This window comes from Pseudochaenichthys georgianus, chromosome 24 (assembly GCF_902827115.2).
Source record: "Pseudochaenichthys georgianus chromosome 24, fPseGeo1.2, whole genome shotgun sequence".
Lineage (NCBI taxonomy): Eukaryota > Metazoa > Chordata > Actinopteri > Perciformes > Channichthyidae > Pseudochaenichthys > Pseudochaenichthys georgianus.
In genome coordinates this window covers 4,674,584-4,701,867 of record NC_047526.1, presented here as the reverse complement: position 1 = coordinate 4,701,867, position 27,284 = coordinate 4,674,584, and the positions used below count along the sequence as shown (strand labels likewise).

Below are 27,284 nucleotides of genomic sequence, written 5' to 3'. Positions count from 1 at the left end.
ATGGCGGGCTGAAATTGGAAGCAGAGCTGCGGTGGGGGCTGACTCTGACTCTCTACCCCCCCCCCCCCCCCCGCTCACCACAGAGGGTTGGGGGGACTTCATTCCGCTCTCCACATCACCTCCAGGCTGTCTTTAATCAATGTGAATGTTGCTCTCCGGAGTGTCATGCATTCTTTTTAAACAGGAAGCTTTTTGTGTTTGTGATGAGTTCAACACACACACACCACACACACACACACACACACACACACACACACACACACCACACCACACACACACACACACACACACACACACACACATACGACTGTCCAGCCCCCTGGGCTCCCGCTTGCTCACATTATTTAATTAATACTGTAACATAGTATGTCAACAGGGTTATAGGGGATTTTTGTTTTAAAGTAATGAATTGGTGGTGAAATGATCTGCTCAGAGTGTATGTGCTGTAATGACTTCCTGCTCATGTGCTTTGACTTCCTGTTTGGCCGGGTCAGTCATCACATTAATAAGGTGAAGGAGAATCTTTCCATCCTGTCCGCAGCTGAGGACGTCAGACACTGTAACTCACTGAAAACACTGTCACGGTGACTTGAATTGAATGTATCAGGTCAACACATTTCACATAACTGTATTGTTAGTTGAAAGCAATGATTGTTAAGTTTCAATAGTTTCAAATTCATATTATTGCTTTCAACTTATCTAATACAGTTATGTGAAATGTGTTGACCTGATGCATGTAACTGAAGTCCACGTTTCAGTGCTCTCAGTGTGGTGATAATCCTTAATAGCTGAACGCAGACTGCTATAGCAACATGTGTGTTACAACACGTTCTGTGACCTTTGTAGTGTGTGACTGCGGGGGGGGGGGGGCTGTCTGCAAGTGAGTAGGGAGATGATGCATTAAGGTCACACTGTTTGACATCACTAAGTGGGACCTGCAGAGTGGTGCAGGGATGGCGTACTTTTGTAGGCCGACCGGCAAACGTCCCGAGGGCCGCCTCCTCAGAAACCAACGGGATTTCTCTTTTGGATTTCAGGATATTGCAAGAAATTAAATCTTTGTCAGACAAACGTTTATGATCCTGACACGTTTTTGTTCAGCAGGATGATCTCCTCATTTGTGAAGCGTAAAATGCAATTGCCAGAAGGGAAAGAATGTAAACCAAACTACATCACGGTCACATGACTTCACGTCACCACCGCCTAAGCTAAAGGCGGCTAATGTTTGGTATGATGACGATAAGTAGTCTAATTTAGCCACTGTTGGCTACCACTGTTTTAGAAGTTCAGACATTAACTAGTGGGGTATTTCCTGACATGTCTTATGGTGTGCATTAAACTGTTAAATATGTTTAGCTTGTGTTAACTGCAAACCTACCTTATACATTCCTGCACCACTCTATTATAGCTAGATGAAAAAAAGTGCATCCAAATATTATCAGGTACTCGGCCTCTTTCTCACTATGTTATTCAAGCTTATTTTTTTAACCCCTAATAAACGTATATAATGTAATAATACCACTTGTGTGACAGTCCTTGAAACAGCACCACCTGCGGCCCCACGGTATAATATGTGACATTTCTGCATTAAAATGTCTAAAAAACAACTCGACCTATGTCATATATTCTCTTGAGTTGTGTACTTACATTATTCCAAATGTTTTCCAAAATGTTCAAATCTAGAGAATTCTGTCATTTTATTCTAGGCAACACATGCAAGGCGCGAGACAATAAGACCATTCTTATATTATACAAGTATACTGATAATCATCAACATAAGCTGAAAACTCTTGATATCTTAACTTTACCTTTTGGTCCAATAACAATAATGTAATAACTCCATGACAGAATTTATGTTTAAATAATTATCCTTTTCAGTAAAAATAAATAAATAAGGAAAATAAGTTCCCTCTGCATAAAAAGAGGATAGAAAAAAATGTATACATATTTTCATATTTGTTTTTTGTGTTCCCTTTCATTACCCGTGATAGGTAACTGAACAACTGGCATACTCACGTTTATCGCAATATTGGACATTCCCCAATGTCAGCTGGGTTTTCAAACGTGATCTGTAATAAGTGTATATTGTGCCATCCTTAGGGTAACGGTCGGTGCGTTTCATTTAATCGCCATGATATCCTCTTACCTGTTGTGTGTGCACTTCTCTTCCAGTAAAACAGCCTTCGTGCTCCCGCTTTTAAAGAAACAAAAAAAGAATCTCAAGGTCATAAAAACCGAAACTGTCGGAGCGCTAGCTGCTGGTCACTGAGCCGCTGAGACGGAGCCGGGAGCGATCCAGGATGGGTGAATACAACATGTTTACTGAAGCACAGCGTGACGGCGGCGTTTACAGGTGAGATAATGTCAGGGATTATTTGCACCAGTGAACAACACTTGTTCCACCGACTGTGTTTACCTCACACACAGGTATCGTAGTCTGATTCTGCTTTCAGAATAAGAATCAGAATTCCTTTATTCGTCCCAAAGAGGGGAAATGTACATTGTCACAGCAGTCGAAAAATAAAAGTAACACACTGTTCTATACAAATTAGGGCTGTCAAACGATTACAATTTTAATCAGATTAATCACAGTTTAAAAATTAATTAATCATGATTAATCACCATTCGAACTATGTCCAAAATATGCCATTTATTTATGTATATTGTTGTGGGAATGGAAAGATAAATGAAAGAAGGCGGATATATCCATTTAACATACAGTATCTATGTTATTATAACATTGTTCTGCATGTCAAAATGAAAGGACAACCCACAACACCTATCGATCATCAAACCGTGGGGTTTAATTCATTACGTGTTGATTTCTATCAACGGGGGAGTACTTCAGGAAAGTCGACAGAGGGGGGGGGGGGGGGGCGCGCTAGTGGAGTACTTCGTGACCACAGAGTGTGAACGTTGTGATCAGCTGTTTTTAGCGCAGTTCTCCAGTGAAGGGGGGAGTCTCCCTCCGCAGCCGGTTGGCGTAGTTTTGGCACAGTTCCGTTGTACAGGACCGACGTTAACAGCCGCCCTGGTCTGTGCACACGGAGACCGACTCTGTCGTCCGGTGATCTAACCGCCTTCTGGAAAAGCTTTACAAGTACGTCGGTACGCAAATGCGCTTTGTGACACAAGTGACGGTACGCATTTCAGAATTACGCACATAACCTGCGTACCAGTTATGTGCACCCCTGTACCAGAGCCATATTATTACTATTATATGGCTCTGCCCTGTACTACAGCAAGAGTATTCTCCGTCGGGACTTCCTGCAACAACACCACGCCGTTATCAAAGATGTTCTATTGAGAAGACGATCACTACGTGACAAAAGTTTTCAAAACCGTGGCTACTGAAATCAATCTTACTAACTGCTGTCTGTGCAATTTACTCCGCACGAGTTGGCAGACTTTATTTTGCTTACTTTAACATCATTTTTCATGGTGGGGCTAAGCCATTTCTTGGTATGGGTGTAGCCTACCCCAGCCATACCCTGGCGCTGCCACTGGTGGCACCTATGGGGCGGGCCATTCTGCACATGCGTTAAATGCGTTAAATATTTTAACGCAATTAATTCAAAAAATTAATTACCGCCGTTAACGCGATAATTTTGACAGCACTAATAAAAATGCATGCACAGTATTTCAAATAAAAATTACAGAAGTACACAATCAGGGAAAATAAGTAAGTAGGCAGTATAAAATAAAATAAGTGTAACATTGTAAAATACTGTGTGGTAGCGGGTTGATTGCAGTGAAAAAACATGTATCTATTTACAGAATAACATCAATAAATGGTGGTACTGTAATCCCATTCATTTGTATGTGTCCTGCCCCCCCCCACCCTGCTGTGTCATGGTAATTACGCCCCATCCCTGTGCATTAATCTCTTGGTTTGCTTGCATTTTCGAAAGCTGTATGCAAACAGTCCCACTGCTCGTACACATAGACTCGAGCACTGTCTCACATGAACCCTGTGTATGTGAAGTGTTCAGGCTTCATCAGCTTGGCAGCATGCAAACAGCTCGGAGGAATTCTGTCTTCTTTATCTTTTTAGCAACATCTAACTCCTGCATGTTTCCAGGTATGCCTTGAAAGCAGCAGAATCTCTCTGCCTCTTCAGATGTTGTGCTTTAACGGCTTGTATACTCGGACATAAAAAGAAATCAATTTCTTAAATAGAATTATGTTTTTCATGTATTTCACAAGTCATGCAACAGTGAGTATGGTGCATTTCTCTAAACATTCGCTAATGTGTGTAGAAAACATTTTGCTACCCTTGTCATCTCAAAGTTTCTATATAAAGCTGTGTAATCAGTCATATAGACAGATGTCTGACTGTCTGTGAAGCACAGGAAATGAGCTGTGTATCTCTGAGATGTTTGAAAACTGTTTCTTTCTTTCTGGTGTCAGTAGAGCCTGGTTTGATTAATGCTTACAGCTTATTCTCCCTGCACTCGAATCTGAATGATTAAAGGTTTATGTTTAAACAAGATTGTACTGCCATGCTCTTGGCTGTGTGAGTTAGCGAAATGCTAACATGCTAATGTTTCATCTCCAGGACCAGGACATGCATCACCCTGTCACGGTTTTACCCCTCTTAGTCCACAGCTTTTGACTAATTAAATCAATCAATTTGACACAAAATATTGATTTAACAGACTGTAGAATTACACTATTGACAAATAAGAATGATTTATTCAACAAAGCTGTGCAATAAGCAGGTTTAATGGTTATTAATGCTAACATTAGCCTAACAGCCTAAACACAAAGTAGCCTACGGCTGAGGCTCATCTGAATGCAGTAGTTCAGTACTAAATAGTAGTTTTAGTAATCTGTTACTAAAACAATCTGCAGATTGAAATGTTGACCAGATGGTGGCGCTAAATGAAAAGGATTCAAGCTAAAGTTTTGTCATTTGAAAAATATCCTGCCAAAAGGAAAGGTTCAGCTCAAAATGAGAACAGACAATCCAGTCGGGCTCTAGAGAGGGCTTTATACTTTACTTGGAATGGGAGGGGTGAACACTGAACAGAGGGGTATTCAGTTGGTTGCGAACTATAATCTCACCACTGGATGCCACTAAACCCTACATACTGGACTTTTAAGTCATTAGGGCCCCAAAGGAGTCCTAGCACGAAGTGCGAGGAACCTATTATTATCCAAGGAATTATTATTATTCTGCTCCGGGAACCCATTTTTGAGGGCCTTTGGACGCTTCAAAAGTTGTATAATTTTGCACGGGCGCCAAGACTGGTGAAAAAAATTGACATTCTGGTGTCAATGGGTTCAAATTGTCCAACATGCTCGCTAGCGCCACCTATATGTAAATAATTTTGGAAACATTTACATAGTCGCACCCATGGGCGTCGCCTGGGGTAGACAAATTCTCCCTCAATAATATAATACATTAACCATACTTTACCTAGAGGATGGCAGGATTGTAATTTCCCGTGTTCAGTGAATGCAACAGAGGCAAGACACCACCAGACCAATCAGAGAGTTGCATGGAAATAAACGTGTTTTATTGGCTGACAGGTACGTACCTCTCCTCTGTGACAGTGTTTCAACTTTAAACTGTCAGCCGCGGACGCAGAGTTTCTGAAGATGACAGATGGGCAATTCCTCACAAACACTGAGTCACCTTTATTACTATTATTATGAATATGATTCATGATTCAGCACCATTGTTTACATTTTGTTCATGGTTATATTCTTTGAGTGTGTCCTGAATTGTCCACACTGCTAGATTAGTCATATCAAACATGTCTCAGGCCAATCTAATAAATATAAGCATAAACCTAAAGAAGAAAAATAACCAATATGTCGTAATATGCATTTCTATGGGTTATGATAACATGGTATTTGAATAACAGCTGTTCATTCTGAAAGTTACATAGGGCATTTAGAGAAGCATTCCACTCCCAAACAAACACAAGTTGAATGTCTCTCAATTGTTCCTACATTACGGACTCGGCTACAGTCGAGATTGCAATAAAGATAAGAATAAAATGGAATGATAAATGAAGTGGAACATAACATATTCCTTGGTGGAATTGATCTGCAGATGCTCCAGTCAAAAATAAGACCACACTTTTCTATGGATGACCGAGGCCAAATTGTAGCCCGCAAAGACACACATTGTGCTCCTGAAGCAGTTGTTGATCACTGATGACCGGCGGATAGGGAACCAGCAGCCAATGACGGTATCAGACAGTCAGTCAAAAGGCGAGTAAAAGGCTTCATGTAAAGTTGATGAACTATTTCCGCGTGTGTCCATTTTTGTGTTTGATTGTTTTTTTTGACCAATTTAACTTTATTGTCACCATGTTTTCAATATGTCGATGCTTCAGCGAGTACATTAGAATGATCCAACTGGTAGGGTCCGTTTCTAAGAAATATCCACATTCTAAGAAACGGTTGCAGTTGAATAAATCACAGGCATTGTGGGGAAGTTTATTACAGGAAGAAGATGAAGTGAAACTTGAAGTCGTGTCGTCGTTTCGTAAAGAATGCTGACGTTTATTGGAATCATTTCAGGAAAGGAGCCTGCTTTATGTTATTAGTCCCACCTGTGCTGTCGCTGCTGGGACAATACACGAGTGCTCTGATGCTGCAAGGCTTTCAGGGATTATTCAGAAATGAAATGAAACATAAAGTACAAGTACGTGAAGTCATCCTCTCAAGGTCCCCGTGAGTATATCAGAAGAGCCTTGTTTCTCTAATGTGTAAACACCGAGGCGGTGTAAACAAAGCCTAAGGACTGTGTACCTTATTGTTCTTTTATATTGCGATATCAACCATTATGATATAGTCTTTGTGAGTGAACACACTTATATGGGTCAAATATTTGTATAGATAATTCAAGATATTTCGTCACTATATTTCATCAGGATATCTCATCACGTTGATGCAAGATCCATGCAAATATACGATATTGCCCATAAATCAGTTCTGCTTATTGATCTGAAGCTTACAACAATGGTCAACCAGAGATATCAAGGGGTCCTTTCTTTCTCATGTCCTCAAATCACCCTTACAGCATCCTGCAGGTCAACAACAACAGAACATGTTTTCCTGATCAAACTATACATGGTCTGGTAACCGTGACACACTATTGGGTTACAAATAAAACAACACACAGTGCCTTTTAGCCATTTCTTTACTGAAACACATGCATTAAAAGGGAAGTGCAGTTGTTGTATTGGATCAGTGATGTCCAAGTCTGTTGCAGCAAGATGTATCGTATCATAGTTTATTTATCAGGCTGTTTTTTTAATCTTTGTCGGGCCCCCACTACCTTCATTGAAGTGACGGTGTCTAAAGGAGGAGACAGAAGATCAAATGGTCCCAGTCAGGATCCAAACCCGGGTCCTCCGCATGAGTACCTACCCCATTATAGACCCTAATGTCCTTTTTAAGTACCTTTACATCAACTAAGTTTAAAGTAGTGTCTTCAAACATATTAAAGTGGAAGTAAAAACAATAAAAAACAGCCATTGCATTAAAGGTCACCTATGATGCTATTTTTAGGCAATAGCATAGGTCTCAGATATATAACAAAATATCAAAAACATGTCGATGGAGTGTTTTGCTCACAATACCAAACGGATCACCCGTTCTCGCCACGCCTCAGACCCTCTGTTTATCTGCTTGCTCCAAAAGTGCTGATTCTGGGTATAAACAGGTCTCTCTTGAGAATGAGACACGGGGTGTTTCTCAATGTTGAGTACGCTTGCTTGGTAGCACATGTCTTCCGAGTCACTTGCTTCAGAAGCGAGGCAAGAATCCTTCCTGGCAATTCGGAAAACGAAGAAGTGGAACAGGCGAGCAAGTGTGCAGGTGTGCGTCATACGAGAGGCCCCGCCTTACATATTCCGCCACAGATTTGGGGAAATTGGTCCGTGCGCAAAGCATTGTGGGGATTTTAAGACCGCGGAGTCTACACATGTGCAGCCTCGACATTTCTCCATACGAAGTACGCCGGGCTCGGTAGAATTCCAAGTATGCTGGACATTGGAACAGTCCTTCGGCGGCACTCGATGACGTAGGATGCTAGAAATAGTGGCTCTGGGGCAGCTTTACTCGACATTGAGTAACACCCCCTGTGTCTCAATGAGATGTTCACCTGTATAAATAAAGGCTTAAAAGAAATAAAGCTTTTTTTTTTTTTTAAACTGAAAAATACAGAAATAAGAGGGGGCGGAGCTTATGCCGGCGCATGCGGGACCTGGCAGATACTGTCTCAAATGCTGCCGTGATGAAACGCAATGATTATTAGATCAAGGATTATTAGATCAAGGATTATTTCTGAAACAGTATGGAGCTCAAAGGCTTTCTCTCTTGCCGGTTATTTCCTGCTTCTTCACACACATGCTCTGTGCAGTACAGGTTAGCTCTGAGTGTTAGCGATGCTAATGTGAACAGTCGGGCATTGTTTCTGATAGCAACGTTTCTGATAGTGCTGTGGGTCCGCCGCCGATATGGCGTCATATCGACCGCAAATCTGGATCAGCTCCGTTGTACCCCCGTTTTTAGAGATTTGGGTACGGAGGAAAAGAGAGAGGGTTTAATTTTCTGACGCTGCGTGAGTTCCCTGACGCACCGGGGACTCATAGTTATGTAGAAAAGACATGATAGGTCCCCTTTAATATCACAGTTTGATTGACAGTGATGCTACAGCTAAATACTCACATAAAAACTCACAGTTGCTGGTTGCCATAGAAACCACACCATCGTTGTGGCTCTGGAGTCATTACAGTCTGACATGACTGAATTGGATGTGACAAACAAAACTAAAATATACTCGGGCACTTTAGAAATGAACGTCCATCAATGTCCGATGGCCATCACTGTAGTGCTGCACATTCCCAGCTACATGTGTGTCGGGGGTCTCTCTCCCCTGGACTAAATGACAGCAGGACGAGCGGGCGCCTGTCAGTGGAGTCACGGCTGTGCTCACTCTGCCCCCCGACAGCACGCTGACATGTCCCAGCATGATGCCTGCAACCTTTTTTAGCTTTTGTCATCTGTAATGTCTTGTTCACCTTACAGTCAAGCTACCAGCACTGTGAACCCTGACATGTTGAGTACCCAAAGTGCTATGTGAGCACTGGTCCACAGCACATCGAAAGGTGTGCATGAATAACAATGAGTGTTGTAAACTACTCAACAGCCCTTTTAAATATGTATTTTTTAACCTGCAGTGCACCGGCTGGCTTTTAGCCAATAGGCGCTTTCACACCGCAGTACTTTCCCCACAAAGGTTCATCAGAACTTAGTTCATGAGAACTCTTTAGTTGAACTAAGATCACGTTCACACGGAATAAGTTCCTGGGGAAGGATTAGGCAAATGAAGCCGCTGACATCACTTCTTCTTCTTCTGCTTTGGGTTTACTGGCAGGCCGCAAAGGCCCCATCAGAAATGGGAACCTTTTTCTCCCACGAAAGTCCCTGCTCTCTAGGGGGTAAAAAGGTTCTGATGAACTCATTTTAGTTCCGGCTCTTTTTGGTGTGAACGCGACATTTCGGCTCTAAAGTGGGAAAGGTACTGCGGTGTGAACGTGGCTATTGTACTGAATGAGAATGGTACTGTGAAGCTGACCGTTGAGCGGCCCGACCCAGCAAGGAGGCAGAACGTCCAAATACAACCCGGTGTGGGCATTTATTCAAATCATGAGCACATGTTTCACAGCCTCAATATTGCTGTCCACCTGAACCCAGTCCGCAGCCACGAGGATCTCACACTCACTACCTGTCCACTGACAGGGAGAACAGAGCCTAGATACACACCACACTAATCAGGCCAATAAGACACAGGTGGGGGGGAGACAACACAGGGCACCAGGTGAACCCAATCACCAGCCAATCACCAGCCACAGACACACGGGAGGGGACACACTTTCCAACTAACCACATCTGCAATATTCCAAGGCCCGAAGCCGTCAGTCCACGGTGACAAAGTTACCTTCGTCCTGTATGACAGAATATGTTATTGCACAATACTAATTAATCCAAAATAGAAAAAATGGTATGTCTCCCATGCAACATGAAATGCGGGGTTTGAATGGCCCATAACGACTTCTAACTAGCTCCCTCAGTATTAAGTGAATGTTAGGTGCTACTTATGGGGACGTTGTTGTCCTCTACGCAGTCAGCAATACGTTGTTGACTAGAGCAGCGGTCCAGTAACATATCCTTTGGTTCCGGGTGTAGCTATATTATGTGGATACAATTCTAGAATCAAGGCTATACGAACAGAGGGAAGAGAAAGAGTTGCTCTGTCTGATATTTCAGCACCCTGGACAGCACCCATGGAGTCCTCAGTACCCAGCAGTTAGGCTGCTGAGATTTCACAGCTGAGATTCTAATGTGCACTAACCTCAGTCAGATGAAGGCTGAATGAATCAGGCAGACACGATTCAGTCAGCAACCCTCTGCACTCTCTCTGCTGCGAGGGGGATGGAGAGGGGCGGGGCACTTTAACAAGGACCATGCATCCTGGTCAGAGTGCTCACAAAGGGAAGGACCTCTTTCTGTGTGAAGCTAAACACATACCAGAGGTGCCCAGTACGTCGACCGCGGGGGCAATGCTGGTAGATCGCGAGTCATTCATTAAAAAAATTAAAACCCAGCTCCGTTAAAATCGACAAAACAGGTTTTGATCCCTCCTCCCTTGGCCTCCCTGCCACTTAATTCAGGAGTTTACTTGATTGACAGAAAAAGCGACCTATCGATTTCCAGTCTGGTTAACCCAGAATGCAAGCGATATAAAATCAGTCAAGTGCCGGGAAGGAAAACTCAAATTAAGTTAAACAAGAGAACAAACAACAAAATGAGTGCGGGACCGAGCAAGAGCTAAAGACATTCCACTTCCACCCGGATGGGAGGAAGAATATTTGTGTGATGTCACATTCAAGGTTATTTGCCTTATTTGTAAAGCAAGCGTCGCTCTGCCAAAGAAAGGTAACGTGGAGAGCATCATCGGAGTGGTCACAAGGCATATGACACGCGACTTCCCTCCGAGTAGCGAGTTGAGAAAGAGAAAGGTCATGTATTATTGCTACACAAACATTATCTCGCAGTCTTAGTGTCGCCAACTCGTTTCTAACATGGCAAAAAGACAAACAAATGCGTCTCTGGTCGGTGTATTTTTGATCTTTCCAATCCAGACGAGATCTCTCTCTCCCCGTCTGTGTGCGAGGGGTGCGGGGCAGTTTACACACACGCAGCTGCTCCATGCAGCAACACACGGCGGGGATGGCGGAGAGAAGCGCTCCAAGGTGTGGTTAAATGTTACCCCGTCTTGAGGTGGACAATGCTCGTTGCCTAGAGTGTTCAGCATGTGAGGGCGGTAACACGAGCAATGTGTCTAAACATTTAGCAAAAGTGCTCCACATCCAGACGGAGGAATGCACCGGGTTCCACTGTCTCTCTAGCAGCTCTGTAGCCCCGTCACGAGTAACGTTTCCACGTCAGGTGTTCTGTATGCTAGCAGCAACACACGGAGCTAACGCCATTATACAAACATGGGTTATGATTAGAGGAAACTGAGTTACTCTTTATTTTGTTAAAGTTTCAACTATTCTGTTTACAGTTCTGTCATCAGATTATTTAATACAATTTGTTAAAACATTGTTTCTTTTGATGTGAATTATTATTTATTTAATTTAAATAAAAAGCAATGTTAATTTTGTAAACAATTTGTTAAGTTAATTTAATAATATATGTATTTTTGAATCAAGTATTCATCTTTATTGTCTTCATTGTTAGTTTCCACATGCCTAAAACTACCTCAAGCTAAATCTAAAAGTTGATGGCTAAATAAGAGCGTTTGAGAAATTGTGCAAGGCGTACAGTAGTAGTCCGAATAGTCGATTAATCGTTTCATTAATCGATAGATTAATCGATTATCAAATGAGTCGTTTGTCGCAGCCCTATTGTCCCATGTATAAATAAAGTGTTATTCAGCAACCCTTGCCATTTGGGATTTTCTTTTTGGTTGGTCGACCTCGGTGAGCTGGTCATTTCAACAGTAGCTCTCAGCCCAATAAGTGTGGGCACCCCTGCTGTCGACACGCTGACTTCTGACTCTGGGAAACAACACTAGAAACCTGACGCTTGCTTACCGCACACTTGCAATGTATTGCATCACCCAAACTGCAAAATATCCGCCTGAACTATGAATCTAAGTCACTGACATGCAGCATAGTTGATGCTAAGGATTATTTAGGCTTTGCTCATTCCTTCTGCTAAAATCATGACCTGCGTTCAGCATTCCGTTTGTTTTTCAATCCATTTAAGCTCCACAGTATTGTTCTGAAGCTCCACCGCGTACAATCAGAAGCTTTATATGCTGCTATCAATTACACATCTTTCTTATTGTCCCTTTTAAGTGATGGCATGCTTCGTCCCCCTGCTTCATCCCACTGAGCTCCAAAATCATCTTGAATATGTACGGAAGGAAATGATTCTGCATGCCGAGTTACTTTAGTTAAAGCAGCTAGATATCAGCACTTTCTCTCATCGTCATAGCGATGGGCTATGGGAGCTTGAAGCCTGTGCTGCTGTGGCTTCTTTTCACCACTTCAGATGATGTGGACAAGCTGTGTTGAGGATAGCTGTTGGCGCCAGCTGCCACCCAGACCCGGTCTGAAGGAGCAGAGGTGGGTCAACTTAGATTAGTGTTTGAGTTTGAGGAGGGCCACGTCAAAAATAGCACTCACCATCTGCCGCTGGAGTCGGAGAGATAACACGTGTGTGGCCCTCGGTTTCCCACACTGCCTTGTGCTGTTCCCTGAGTACAGAGAGATGCAGCATCACTTTGAACTGCTTCTGCATGCTCCCTCCAGTCACTCTCTAATTCAGGGGTCTTCAACTAAAATTCAACGAGGTCCAGTTAGAGAAAATCTCCCCATGCAAAGGTCCGGAACATCAAAATGTCTAAGTTGCTTCATGAATTAGTGTGATATATATTGAAGTGACCTGTAGCTTTATCAACGTCTGCATGTAATCAACAACTGACTGCCAATCAAATAAAGAAAGTACAATTCAAAAACAACAATATTTATTGTCAATTAACATTACTTAAATACTGTGGATATGTGTAATGTTCCTCTCGGGCTGCATTTACAAATAAAATAGAGAAAATAAATAAAATAGCTTTTGAAAATATGTGCACAAGTGCTTAATTTTAGATAAATAAAATAAAGTGTAGCAGCAGCTTGAGTGTCCCTTTTTCTTTGTTAACCGTTTCACATCATGACTTAACAGTTTCAGCCGATTATAGAACAATATCAGTCTTTACACATCATAACAATTGAACAGTTTCAAAGTTTCTCTTTCTGTCCCTCTTATATTGCAGTCCCTCACTCACTCACTACCCTCCTCTAGGGGGGCATGCTCCCCCGGGAAGATTTTTTTTAAGTTTTTAAGTTAAAAGCATCAATGTGGTGCACTTTGAGAGCAACATTAAGAGATCTATGGATACATCTCTCAACACCCATATGAAACAGAACTGTAGCATATTTTTCTTTTTGGATATTTTACAAATCACTCCCCTTTTAAACTCTATTCTTGTTATTTTTAACAACTTTTGTGTTGCTGTCATATAGTATTTTATACCTGTTTTTCATTTAGTCTCATTAATAACTATAATGATCATATCAAGGTGTGCCTTAACCTCACTGCGCTGAGGTTATTTGAGCCTCTCAGGAGAGAGCTCTCTTCCACCTGGTTGTAGAAAAGCTCTTTAAATTCGTTAGCATAGCTAGCTAACCAGATCCAACTAAAGACACAGCCACGCAAACACTGCGGCATGTGTAGCTCCTTATGGGTATTGCAATATTTTAAGGGCTGGAGCAGCGTTCCGGTGCTCAGCACTCCTTTCAGAAGAGACATGAAGACACGTTACGCTCGTGTTGTGTTCATGAACCTGTCCTTGGCCAGGAAAAACAGGTACTCGATTGTTTAATTATTTTTGTGGTCTAGATTTCTTCTTCTTTTTTGAAGTGAGAAGTTGTCCGTCTGTTGGACTGACTCCCCCCCCCCCCACCCCACCCCCAAAACGAAAACTCTTCGGTTCTCCACGAATTACACAAGTCACCCAAATCAGCGTTAAAAAAGCGGGAGGCGCCGAACAATCCCCTATTAATGTATTGATTATAGCTCAGGGTCCGTATAGGTCGGCGTCTGGGTCCGGATCCGGACCGCGGTCCGCCTGTTGCCGACCCCTGCTCTAATTGGGTGAGATGTTTGTTTCTGTGAGTCGTCCGGTTCCATCTGCACCGGTCACTCCGTATCAACAGCAGCGTCATGCCTGTTCCTTTAAAGGGGACCTATCATGCAAAATGCACCTTTGTACGTCTTGTATACATGAACATGTGTCCCCGATGTGTCAGGGAACTCACCAAGTGTCAGAAAGCACAACCCTCTCTCTTTTCCTCCAGACCCAAATCCCTGAAAACGGGGCTGCAACGGATCGGATACAGATTTGAATTGTTATGACGTCAGAAAAGGGGAGCTCCGCCTATATGGGCAACTCTCCACCTATCAGGGGAAGGAGAGACCGCTAGAGACGCTGTAGTACATATGCCAGGCCTGTGAGTGGCGCTGTAGTCTGCCACAGAAGCAGAATCAGCCCTTGCAAAAACAGGGCTGGAAAAGAGCAAATAGAGCGAAAATGCATGATCTGTTTGGTATTTTGAAAACAAAGGTATGACCTACAATATATGTTTCAAATATAGCATGATAGGTCCACTTTAACAAATTCAAAGTATTTCTGCTGAAAAGCCAAAAGGTGTTAATGTGCTGATCCAGGAAGCTTATACATTACTAATTACTTCTATGAATACATACTTTTTCGCCATGTTTTTATAAAGCCATAATTGAAGTTTCAATATTCTCATTTACACAACTTTTTTTCCTGCTGTCAAACAATGGAATGATTATGAATTGATGATGAATACTAACTTTTAATCCTAAAATAATGAAGTGATTATCAACAGCTAGGAAACAACTGCCATTTCCTAGCTGTTGATAATCACTTGATTATGTGATGAACATTGTCTGACTGCAGGTTATCAAACACTGTGATAGACATTCAAGAAGAGTGATCACAGGCGACAAAAGGTTACACCCTGCCCACACCCTCCGCTGGCAAGGAGACATAGAAATATGTATTTATAGATTATATTGGCTTAATGTCTCAGTAAATAAGCTGCAAATAAAAGCAGAGGAAGGACAGCTGGCTTATTATACAAACTACAGCCTCATAGGATCAGAAATAAAAGAGCTAGGAGTGCAGAATATAAAAGATTTCAGCAAAACACTGAACTATTGTTTACATGTGCTGCAGAGCAGAAGCTCCACTTCTACAATGTGTGTACTCAGTGGTGTCAAATATATTTAATCTAGTTTTGCGATACTTGTACTCTACTACTAAATTGAGTGTTTCAACATTTTGATTGCAGGACTTTTACTTGTAACAGAGTATCGCTACACTTTGGTCCTTTTTTATGTTTACTTAAAGCTACGTTTCAGAAACCGGCTCGAGATACACTTTTTGTTATATTCCATGGAATGCTCTTAACATCCCGATAGCAATGAATATCTGAAGTGCTTTGACAAAAAATCCATAAAAAATGTCATCTGTGGAAGCCGTGGTACTGTAAAAAGTACAACCAATCCGGATTGGATTGCCGCCCTGTCTGTCAGCCTTCCATCTCGTGCACGCACAAATGTATCTCGTGCCCTCATTGGACGTGCCGTCATTGGGCGTGCATTGCAGCAGTACTTCAATGACTCGCCAGCAACAGGCGGCCACTTTCACCAGTCTGCTGACGTCATGTTCATGTGTGTTGGAGGAGGTGCTCTGTAAGGAAGTCTGAAGGAAGGGGCGGATTCTTTTCGGCTGTGTTCTTTCAAATTTAAGTGCACTCAAGCCGGTTTCTGAAACTTACCTACCCCACCTTTAAAGGTGGGATAGGTAATTCATTTCAGAAACACTTGTTATATTCCATGGAACGCTCTTAACATCCCGATAGCAATGAATATCTGAAGTGCTTTGACAATAAATACATAACAAAGTTTCATCTGTGGAAGCCGTAGCGCTGTAGAAAGCACGCCCAATCATCTGAGCCGGCCCGGCTAAAGTAACTGGATGGCCTACCTGCCTGTCAGCCTTCCATCTGTGCACAAACTTATCTCGTGCCCTCATTGGTCATGTGCGCGTTCGTGTGTGTTGGAGGCGTGGCTCTGTGAGGAAGTGGCAGATTTTCTAATTCTAGCTCGAGCTGGTTTCTCCAGAATGACCTACCACACCTTTTAGTACAAGATCTGAGCTCTTTGTTTACTTTAGAACATTAACCCTTGTGTTGTCTTGCTGTCAATTGTTGTCCTTCGGGTTTGACTATTCATAAAGCATTTAGTATAAATAATCACCCAAATCCATTTGACACCTTTTAAGGCAACTGTATTCCTACTTGTTGCCACGCATGTTCCTCCTCTTGTTGGATTGTATGGTCGATGTAGAATGACTTTACAAAGTGTACCCCAGAAGACCACAGATGCTACACATTTGAATAAAACCCAAAACTTAATGAAAGTGATCATAATTAACTTCACGTGGAAAACGATCAAACATGTTACTTTTCTGGCACTAACAAAAAATAAACCTTTATCTCGACATAAACACATTTGGGGAAGGGACACATGTGACCCGAGGACACTGGGAAGGTTAAAGGTTCTGACAACCGGAGCGAACAAGCAGGGAATGGATCCATTGGGGAATTGTTTATCCTCTAACGGCTGCTTTTGTCTGCATGTCCTCCACAGGCAGAGGCGTCTCCAGCCACAGAGACAGAGGGACTCAGCCCCCCCGCGGCCCCCGGCACCGGGCGCCCTCTGAGCCCCCGGCAGCGCCGCGCCCAGCAGCACAGCCAGAGGAACCAGAGGGAGGGCAGGGAGGCCGCCAGCAGGCCGCCCTTCACCCCCGCCCCCCGGCTCCCCCTCGAGGAGAGCAGCGCGGGCTCGGTGGTCCTCATCGTGCTGCTCACCCTGGCCCTGGCCGCTCTCATCTTCCGCAGGATCTACCTGGCCAATGAGTTCAAGTTCGACTACGAGCTGTGAGTGCTCACTTCTGACCCCCCCGGTCCCACCCTAACAGAACTATGGCGGGCTGAAATTGGAAGCAGAGCTGCGGTGGGGGCTGACTCTGACTCTCTACCCCCCCCCCCCCCCCCCCGCTCCACCACAGAGGGTTGGGGGGACTTTCATTCCGCTCTCCACATCACCTCCAGGCTGTCTTTTAATCAATGTGAATGTTGCTCTCCGGAGTGTCATGCATTCTTTTTAAACAGGAAGCTTTTTTGTGTTTGTGATGAGTTCAACACACACACACACACACACACACACACACACACACACACACACACACACACACACACACACACACACACACACACACACACATACGACTGTCCAGCCCCCTGGGCTCCCGCTTGCTCACATTATTTAATTAATACTGTAACATAGTATGTCAACAGGGTTATAGGGGATTTTTGTTTTAAAGTAATGAATTGGTGGTGAAATGATCTGCTCAGAGTGTATGTGCTGTAATGACTTCCTGCTCATGTGCTTTGACTTCCTGTTTGGCCGGGTCAGTCACATTAATAAGGTGAAGGAGAATCTTTCCATCCTGTCCGCAGCTGAGGACGTCAGACACTGTAACTCACTGAAAACACTGTCACGGTGACTTGAATTGAATGTATCAGGTCAACACATTTCACATAACTGTATTGTTAGTTGAAAGCAATGATGTTAAGTTTCAATAGTTTCAAATTCATATTATTGCTTTCAACTTATCTAATACAGTTATGTGAAATGTGTTGACCTGATGCATGTAACTGAAGTCCACGTTTCAGTGCTCTCAGTGTGGTGATAATCCTTAATAGCTGAACGCAGACTGCTATAGCAACATGTGTGTTACAACACGTTCTGTGACCTTTGTAGTGTGTGACTGCGGGGGGGGGGGGGGGGCTGTCTGCAAGTGAGTAGGGAGATGATGCATTAAGGTCACACTGTTTGACATCACTAAGTGGGACCTGCAGAGTGGTGCAGGGATGGCGTACTTTTGTAGGCCGACCGGCAAACGTCCCGAGGGCCGCCTCCTCAGAAACCAACGGGATTTCTCTTTTGGATTTCAGGATATTGCAAGAAATTAAATCTTTGTCAGACAAACGTTTATGATCCTGACACGTTTTGTTCAGCAGGATGATCTCCTCATTTGTGAAGCGTAAAATGCAATTGCCAGAAGGGAAAGAATGTAAACCAAACTACATCACGGTCACATGACTTCACGTCACCACCGCTAAGCTAAAGGCGGCTAATGTTTGGTATGATGACGATAAGTAGTCTAATTTAGCCACTGTTGGCTACCACTGTTTTTAGAAGTTTCAGACATTAACTAGTGGGGTATTTCCTGACATGTCTTATGGTGTGCATTAAACTGTTAAATATGTTTAGCTTGTGTTAACTGCAAACCTACCTTATACATTCCTGCACCACTCTATTATAGCTAGATGAAAAAAAAGTGCATCCAAATATTATCAGGTACTCGGCCTCTTTCTCACTATGTTATTCAAGCTTATTTTTTTAACCCCTAATAAACGTATATAATGTAATAATACCACTTGTGTGACAGTCCTTGAAACAGCACCACCTGCGGCCCCACGGTATAATATGTGACATTTCTGCATTAAAATGTCTAAAAACAACTCGACCTATGTCATATATTCTCTTGAGTTGTGTACTTACATTATTCCAAATGTTTTCCAAAATGTTCAAATCTAGAGAATTCTGTCATTTTATTCTAGGCAACACATGCAGGCGCGAGACAATAAGACCATTCTTATATTATACAAGTATACTGATAATCATCAACATAAGCTGAAAACTCTTGATATCTTAACTTTACCTTTTGGTCCAATAACAATAATGTAATAACTCCATGACAGAATTTATGTTTAAATAATTATCCTTTTCAGTAAAAATAAATAAATAAGGAAAATAAGTTCCCTCTGCATAAAAAGAGGATAGAAAAAAATGTATACATATTTTCATATTTGTTTTTTGTGTTCCCTTTCATTACCGTGATAGGTAACTGAACAACTGGCATACTCACGTTTATCGCAATATTGGACATTCCCCAATGTCAGCTGGGTTTTCAAACGTGATCTGTAATAAGTGTATATTGTGCCATCCTTAGGGTAACGGTCGGTGCGTTTCATTTAATCGCCATGATATCCTCTTTACCTGTTGTGTGTGCACTTCTCTTCCAGTAAAACAGCCTTCGTGCTCCCGCTTTTAAAGAAACAAAAAAAGAATCTCAAGGTCATAAAAACCGAAACTGTCGGAGCGCTAGCTGCTGGTCACTGAGCCGCTGAGACGGAGCCGGGAGCGATCCAGGATGGGTGAATACAACATGTTTACTGAAGCACAGCGTGACGGCGGCGTTTACAGGTGAGATAATGTCAGGGATTATTTGCACCAGTGAACAACACTTGTTCCACCGACTGTGTTTACCTCACACACAGGTATCGTAGTCTGATTCTGCTTTCAGAATAAGAATCAGAATTCCTTTATTCGTCCCAAAGAGGGGAAATGTACATTGTCACAGCAGTCGAAAAATAAAAGTAACACACTGTTCTATACAAATTAGGGCTGTCAAACGATTACAATTTTTAATCAGATTAATCACAGTTTAAAAATTAATTAATCATGATTAATCACCATTCGAACTATGTCCAAAATATGCCATTTATTTATGTATATTGTTGTGGGAATGGAAAGATAAATGAAAGAAGGCGGATATATCCATTTAACATACAGTATCTATGTTTATTATAACATTGTTCTGCATGTCAAAATGAAAGACAACCCACACACCTATCGATCATCAAACCGTGGGGTCTTAATTCATTACGTGTTGATTTCTATCAACGGGGGAGTACTTCAGGAAAGTCGACAGAGGGGGGGGGGGGGGGGGGCGCGCTAGTGGAGTACTTCGTGACCACAGAGTGTGAACGTTGTGATCAGCTGTTTTAGCGCAGTTCTCCAGTGAAGGGGGGAGTCTCCCTCCGCAGCCGGTTGGCGTAGTTTTGGCACAGTTCCGTTGTACAGACCGACGTTAACAGCAGCCCTGTCTGTGCACACGGAGACCGACTCTGTCGTCCGGTGATCTAACCGCCTTCTGGAAAAGCTTTACAAGTACGTCGGTACGCAAATGCGCTTTGTGACACAAGTGACGGTACGCATTTCAGATTACGCACATAACCTGCGTACCAGTTATGTGCACCCCTGTACCAGAGCCATATTATTACTATTATATGGCTCTGCCCTGTACTACAGCAAGAGTATTCTCCGTCGGGACTTCCTGCAACAACACCACGCCGTTATCAAAGATGTTCTATTGAGAAGACGATCACTACGTGACAAAAGTTTTCAAAACCGTGGCTACTGAAATCAATCTTACTAACTGCTGTCTGTGCAATTTACTCCGCACGAGTTGGCAGACTTTATTTTGCTTACTTTAACATCATTTTTCATGGTGGGGCTAAGCCATTTCTTGGTATGGGTGTAGCCTACCCCAGCCATACCCTGGCGCTGCCACTGGTGGCACCTATGGGGCGGGCCATTCTGCACATGCGTTAAATGCGTTAAATATTTTAACGCAATTAATTCAAAAAATTAATTACCGCCGTTAACGCGATAATTTTGACAGCACTAATAAAAATGCATGCACAGTATTTCAAATAAAAATTACAGAAGTACACAATCAGGGAAAATAAGTAAGTAGGCAGTATAAAATAAAATAAGTGTAACATTGTAAAATACTGTGTGGTAGCGGGTTGATTGCAGTGAAAAAACATGTATCTATTTACAGAATAACATCAATAAATGGTGGTACTGTAATCCCATTCATTTGTATGTGTCCTGCCCCCCCCCCCCTGCTGTGTCATGGTAATTACGCCCCATCCCTGTGCATTAATCTCTTGGTTTGCTTGCATTTTCGAAAGCTGTATGCAAACAGTCCCACTGCTCGTACACATAGACTCGAGCACTGTCTCACATGAACCCTGTGTATGTGAAGTGTTCAGGCTTCATCAGCTTGGCAGCATGCAAACAGCTCGGAGGAATTCTGTCTTCTTTATCTTTTTAGCAACATCTAACTCCTGCATGTTTCCAGGTATGCCTTGAAAGCAGCAGAATCTCTCTGCCTCTTCAGATGTTGTGCTTTAACGGCTTGTATACTCGGACATAAAAAGAAAATCAATTTCTTAAATAGAATTATGTTTTTCATGTATTTCACAAGTCATGCAACAGTGAGTATGGTGCATTTCTCTAAACATTCGCTAATGTGTGTAGAAAACATTTTGCTACCCTTGTCATCTCAAAGTTTCTATATAAAGCTGTGAATAATCAGTCATATAGACAGATGTCTGACTGTCTGTGAAGCACAGGAAATGAGCTGTGTATCTCTGAGATGTTTGAAAACTGTTTCTTTCTTTCTGGTGTCAGTAGAGCCTGGTTTGATTAATGCTTACAGCTTATTCTCCCTGCACTCGAATCTGAATGATTAAAGGTTTATGTTTAAACAAGATTGTACTGCCATGCTCTTGGCTGTGTGAGTTAGCGAAATGCTAACATGCTAATGTTTCATCTCCAGGACCAGGACATGCATCACCCTGTCACGGTTTTACCCCTCTTAGTCCACAGCTTTTGACTAATTAAATCAATCAATTTGACACAAAATATTGATTTAACAGACTGTAGAATTACACTATTGACAAATAAGAATGATTTATTCAACAAAGCTGTGCAATAAGCAGGTTTAATGGTTATTAATGCTAACATTAGCCTAACAGCCTAAACACAAAGTAGCCTACGGCTGAGGCTCATCTGAATGCAGTAGTTCAGTACTAAATAGTAGTTTTAGTAATCTGTTACTAAAACAATCTGCAGATTGAAATGTTGACCAGATGGTGGCGCTAAATGAAAAGGATTCAAGCTAAAGTTTTGTCATTTGAAAAATATCCTGCCAAAAGGAAAGGTTCAGCTCAAAATGAGAACAGACAATCCAGTCGGGCTCTAGAGAGGGCTTTATACTTTACTTGGAATGGGAGGGGTGAACACTGAACAGAGGGGTATTCAGTTGGTTGCGAACTATAATCTCACCACTGGATGCCACTAAACCCTACATACTGGACTTTTAAGTCATTAGGGCCCCAAAGGAGTCCTAGCACGAAGTGCGAGGAACCTATTATTATCCAAGGAATTATTATTATTCTGCTCCGGGAACCCATTTTTGAGGGCCTTTGGACGCTTCAAAAGTTGTATAATTTTGCACGGGCGCCAAGACTGGTGAAAAAAATTGACATTCTGGTGTCAATGGGTTCAAATTGTCCAACATGCTCGCTAGCGCCACCTATATGTAAATAATTTTGGAAACATTTACATAGTCGCACCCATGGGCGTCGCCTGGGGTAGACAAATTCTCCCTCAATAATATAATACATTAACCATACTTTACCTAGAGGATGGCAGGATTGTAATTTCCCGTGTTCAGTGAATGCAACAGAGGCAAGACACCACCAGACCAATCAGAGAGTTGCATGGAAATAAACGTGTTTTATTGGCTGACAGGTACGTACCTCTCCTCTGTGACAGTGTTTCAACTTTAAACTGTCAGCCGCGGACGCAGAGTTTCTGAAGATGGACATTAGACATTTCTTTAATAAAAAAGACAGCAATTCTCAAGTGGTGGCTCACACAACAACCCCAGAGCCACTACCTGAGCCAGGTGAAGAAGGTATGTAAATGTCAGTAAACGTACAAGTTATGTCAACATGTAAGCAAAGCATAAATTATAGCTACGTTGACGTTACTTTGAATCGTCAACGATAAACCGTTAGCAAGTAGCTATAGCTAGCCAGATATATTATATAAACACTTTGTCATACAATCTAAATGTTGTGTTTTTTTAGCGTTACCTGGTGATTTCAAAGAAAGCTCTCTGGGAAATGTTGACTTGTGGGTTTTCTCCGGAAGTTTTTCCTTGTACGATGTGAGGGTCTAAGGACAGAGGGTGTCGTATTGTCATACTGATATTCTGTACACACTGTGAAGACCACTGAGACAAATGTAACATTTGTGGTATTGGGCTATATAAATAAACATTGATTGATTGATTGATTGATTGATTGATTGATTGATTGATTGATTGATTGATTGATTGATTGATTGACTTAGCCTACTGTCAGTGTTCAACATGAAGCTAGAAGCTTCATAGTTAGCTTAGCTAAGCATCAACCTAGCACTGAAATATATGGATGTTATGTGACAGTATTTCTGAGAAAAAGTCAGCTGAAATGGTGACATAGTTGCCACTGCTTTAGTGTCGACAGCATGTTTGATTTTTGCAGCAGTAAAAGTAGCCACTGACGTTGCCATAACAACACCTGAATTTAAATGTGCAACCTCTTTTTGTGACAGATTTTTGCATGAAATTATAATTCTTCTGAATGATATTCCTATTGACAGCTAGTTTATATTTGAACATTATGAGATGGACAGCCAGCTATCGAGCGTTTTATACAAATATTTCAGATCAAAGCTAATCCAGTGGGGCTCCTGAAAGGGGGCAAGGGACACTATGCTCCCAAATATTAAGCCTTGACCCCATCTTAAAATTGATATGATCAAAAAATTATCGGAGGCCTTTTTTCCTCATTATCATGTCAAATTGTACAGCTTTCCTTAGTTTTGAATGCAGAAAGATGACTATATTAGAGTATTAAGTGAAAATGACTATATTAAAGTGTTAAGTAAATATATTAAGTGAATTACTCAAACTGCATTTGTATAGGAATGATTCTATTTTCAATTGGTTAGTATTACATTTTGTGACAGTGTGGTGACACTCATTTTAATGAAGACACATTTGTGTATCTTGAAATTCATTTATTTGACAGAGCTGGAAACTGATTGACTTACATACTTGTTTGTGTTTACCTACACAGTCATCACAGATGAGCCAAACAGAGTAGAGGATGAAGAAAGGAGAACAGGAGAAAGGGACACACAAGAAGGAGATACACAAGAAGGAGACACACGAGAAGGAGATACAACAGACAAGAACGACAATGGAGACAACAATGAACAGGAACACCAGAACAGACAAGAGTCAATGGGTAACATGACTGATTTAGGGACTGCAGATACAGGGCCAAGGCAAGTGAGACATCACTGCTTTCCATCCAGCATGTTTGGCCAGCAAAAGAGATAATTTCAACCGCAAACAGCAAGTGATGAGGGAAGCAGCAAGAGATGAGGGAAACAGCAAGTGATGAGGGAAGCAGCAAGAGATGAGGGAAACAGCAAGTGATGAGGGAAGCTGCAAGTGATGAGGGATTATTATTTCCTCCTTCCATCCCTGTTTTCTGTTTAATCTGATTGCTAACAACTTCTAATAATTTGACATAGTTTATGATTTAATTGGAAAATGAAGTGTTTTTAAATAATAAACCCGTTTCTGATTCTGATTCTTTGATTTTTTTTGTTGACATATGGGTGTTGAGAGATGTATCCATATCTCTTAATGTTGCTCTCAAACTGCACAAGATTGATGCTTTTAACTTCAATATTAAAAAAAATCTGGGGGACCCCAAAGGAGGTGAGTTCCCCCAAATAGCACTTTATCTCTGCTTATGTAACTCCGGTGTAGTGTCCCCTCGGCAACAGATCACTCAGACCTGGTGATTACTTTCCTGCATTTCAATGGACAGCATACACGTGAGCTGCATTGCTTAAGAGATCCTCACATGCTATCTCTTTTACAAAATAAGTGTCCAGTCAACAACAAAACATCAGTGATCATATAGTCGTATATTTTTCATAAGCAATGTGAAACATTAAACGTATACAAACTGGTGTACAAAACTCACATACCTGTTGATCTCCTGGAGTGTCTCTACTCTTTCTTCTCCACATCTCTTGTCCACCATCAGAGATTGCAAACATTTCAGAAACAGCTAGAGGTAGGGGACAAACAACTTGTTCGCTGGGCATGTCAAAAACCTCCCTGCTTTGACTTTAGAGAGCCTTTCAGCCCCTCTAGTAAAGGGACTGGAAAGCAAGCTTTGAAAATGCAGTACCATCTACATATTTGTCATGTTCCAGACACTGCTCTCAACCACTCAGGGCCTGCACAAATACCTGCAGAAAGAAACAATTGACTTGGTGCAGGCAGTAGGGACTGGCTTTCCAGTCCCTTTGCTATCCCTTTGCTATTTAGCTAGGCTAAATGAAATGCTTGTTGATACTATGGGCACTTGTAAATGTCTATAACTATGTAAATGTATCCTGTAAATATAATGTATAATGTCCTTTATTGTTTTATGTTTCATGTGGAACCTATATGCTGCAGGTCTCCCTTGAAAAAGAGATCTATGATCTCAATGGCACCAATCTCGTTAAATAAAGGTTTGAAATGAAATGAGTAGATTACAAAACAGCAGTTGAGAACACACTGAAAAGTTACCGAAGTAACGAGAAAGCACATAAGGTCTATGACAAGACTAAGGCCATGTGCAATGATCTTGATATTCCTGAAACTGTGACACAGAGGAAGAAGCGTAGAAACATGGAAGACTTTGTAGTCGAGGCATCATGTGGAGCAATGTGAAACATTAAACATAAATAAACTGGTGTACAAAACTCACATACCTGCATTTCAATGGACAGCATAAAAGGACACGTGCGCTGGTTTCTGGTGCTCAGATTAGCTATTGATGATCACGTTGATAAATCATATAAAACAAATAGCCAATCACACGAAAACAAGTTGCTGTGACTGTGAGCATTAAACAATTAACATTAAACTAAACAAACACAACAGTACGTTATTGTCCTTATAAAATAAAAACATACATTTTGTCCACCGAGATAATACAGGCACCTTACCCTCAAGAGATCCTCACGTGCTTTGAGAATCTCCCACAATCCATTGCCATAACAAAGCTAATGCAGGCACACGTTTGTGACAACAGATGGTGCAATTGTGTATGTGCGTTAAGTCTTGCAGTAGAAAATTCGACTGTACGCCACTGTGGGCTAAGCCCCGAATGTTTCCAGGTCCAGGCGACGCCCCTGGTCACACCGTAAGTCTGTTTGACCTGAAATATTGCACACTTATCCGGGTGGACCTGCTCTACATATGGTCCTCTTGAACCTCTAAGCTCCGCCTACTTAGATTTTTTTAATTAGCATAATGTTCAAAACAGTGAAATATTCACTTAAATTTAGATTTTTGGTTTTTCGACACCAAACTTAGGGTCACACACATTACCCTAGGAAATGAGCATGTTCAGTCGATAAATATGGCCTTCGTTTTCCCCCCCTTACTTTGGTGTTCGCGGTCAAATTTGACCGGTCCTGTTTTAACTGCTATTACATTAATATTGTATCAGACTACTGGTATACATGGACAACTGCTGTAAATGTACAAAGAATAGACACTGAACAAGTATTGCATGTGCCAGGTGTGATACATGTGGGGGGATGGGCACATAAGGGGGGAACACATATATAGTGTGTGTGTGTGTGTGTGTGTGTGTGTGTGTGTGTGTGTGTGTGTGTGTGTGTGTGTGTGTGTGTGTGTGTGTGTGTGTGTGTGTGTGTGTGTGTGTGTGTGTGTGTGTGTGTGTGTGTGTGTGTGTGTGTGTGTGTTCACGTTCTCACTCCCAACCCGTCACATATTGACGGACGGTCAGGGCCCCTCCCCGTCACTCTGTTATGTACAGGGTACCCCTTGGAAGTCAGGCTTCTACGGGCAGGGCGTCCCATAGACCTTCATTGCGGACAGCGGACCACTTGACCGTTAACGGTCCGTCTACACTACAGGCATAAAAAAATCTTGAAGCTGGGCGTGTCTGAGGCTTGGCGATTTCTCGCGCCCAAGGTGACCAACAACCAATCAGGAATCTCCCGCCCGCCCCCGGCATACAAAGCAATAGCAATGTTAAAAGGAAGTAAACTGGATATAAAATCCCCAAACAGGCGAAAACCTACCAGTTCTACCCACTGTCTCTGCCACCTCCCTCCATGCCTCGCTCCTCCGGTTTGTATCCCGGTAGATGAACAGAGACTGATCATACAGCACCGGGTGATTCACTACCGCTCCATTTTTTTTAATATGAGGAAATGACCTGCGTAGTCTCTCCCAGCATACA

General features: G+C 42.2%; 1 protein-coding gene across 1 annotated transcript in view; it reads left to right on the top strand.

Annotated features, from left to right (window-relative positions):
• The window catches only part of ube2j1 (ubiquitin-conjugating enzyme E2, J1), a 75,389-nt gene extending 58,265 nt beyond the window's left edge, over positions 1–17,124 (top strand). Inside the window, exon 9 of the mRNA XM_034076537.2 lies at positions 16,831–17,124. Coding sequence (XP_033932428.1) covers positions 16,831–17,124 — 294 coding nt within the window. The remainder of the gene's footprint in view (positions 1–16,830) is intronic.
• Positions 17,125–27,284: the final 10,160 nt, after the last annotated feature.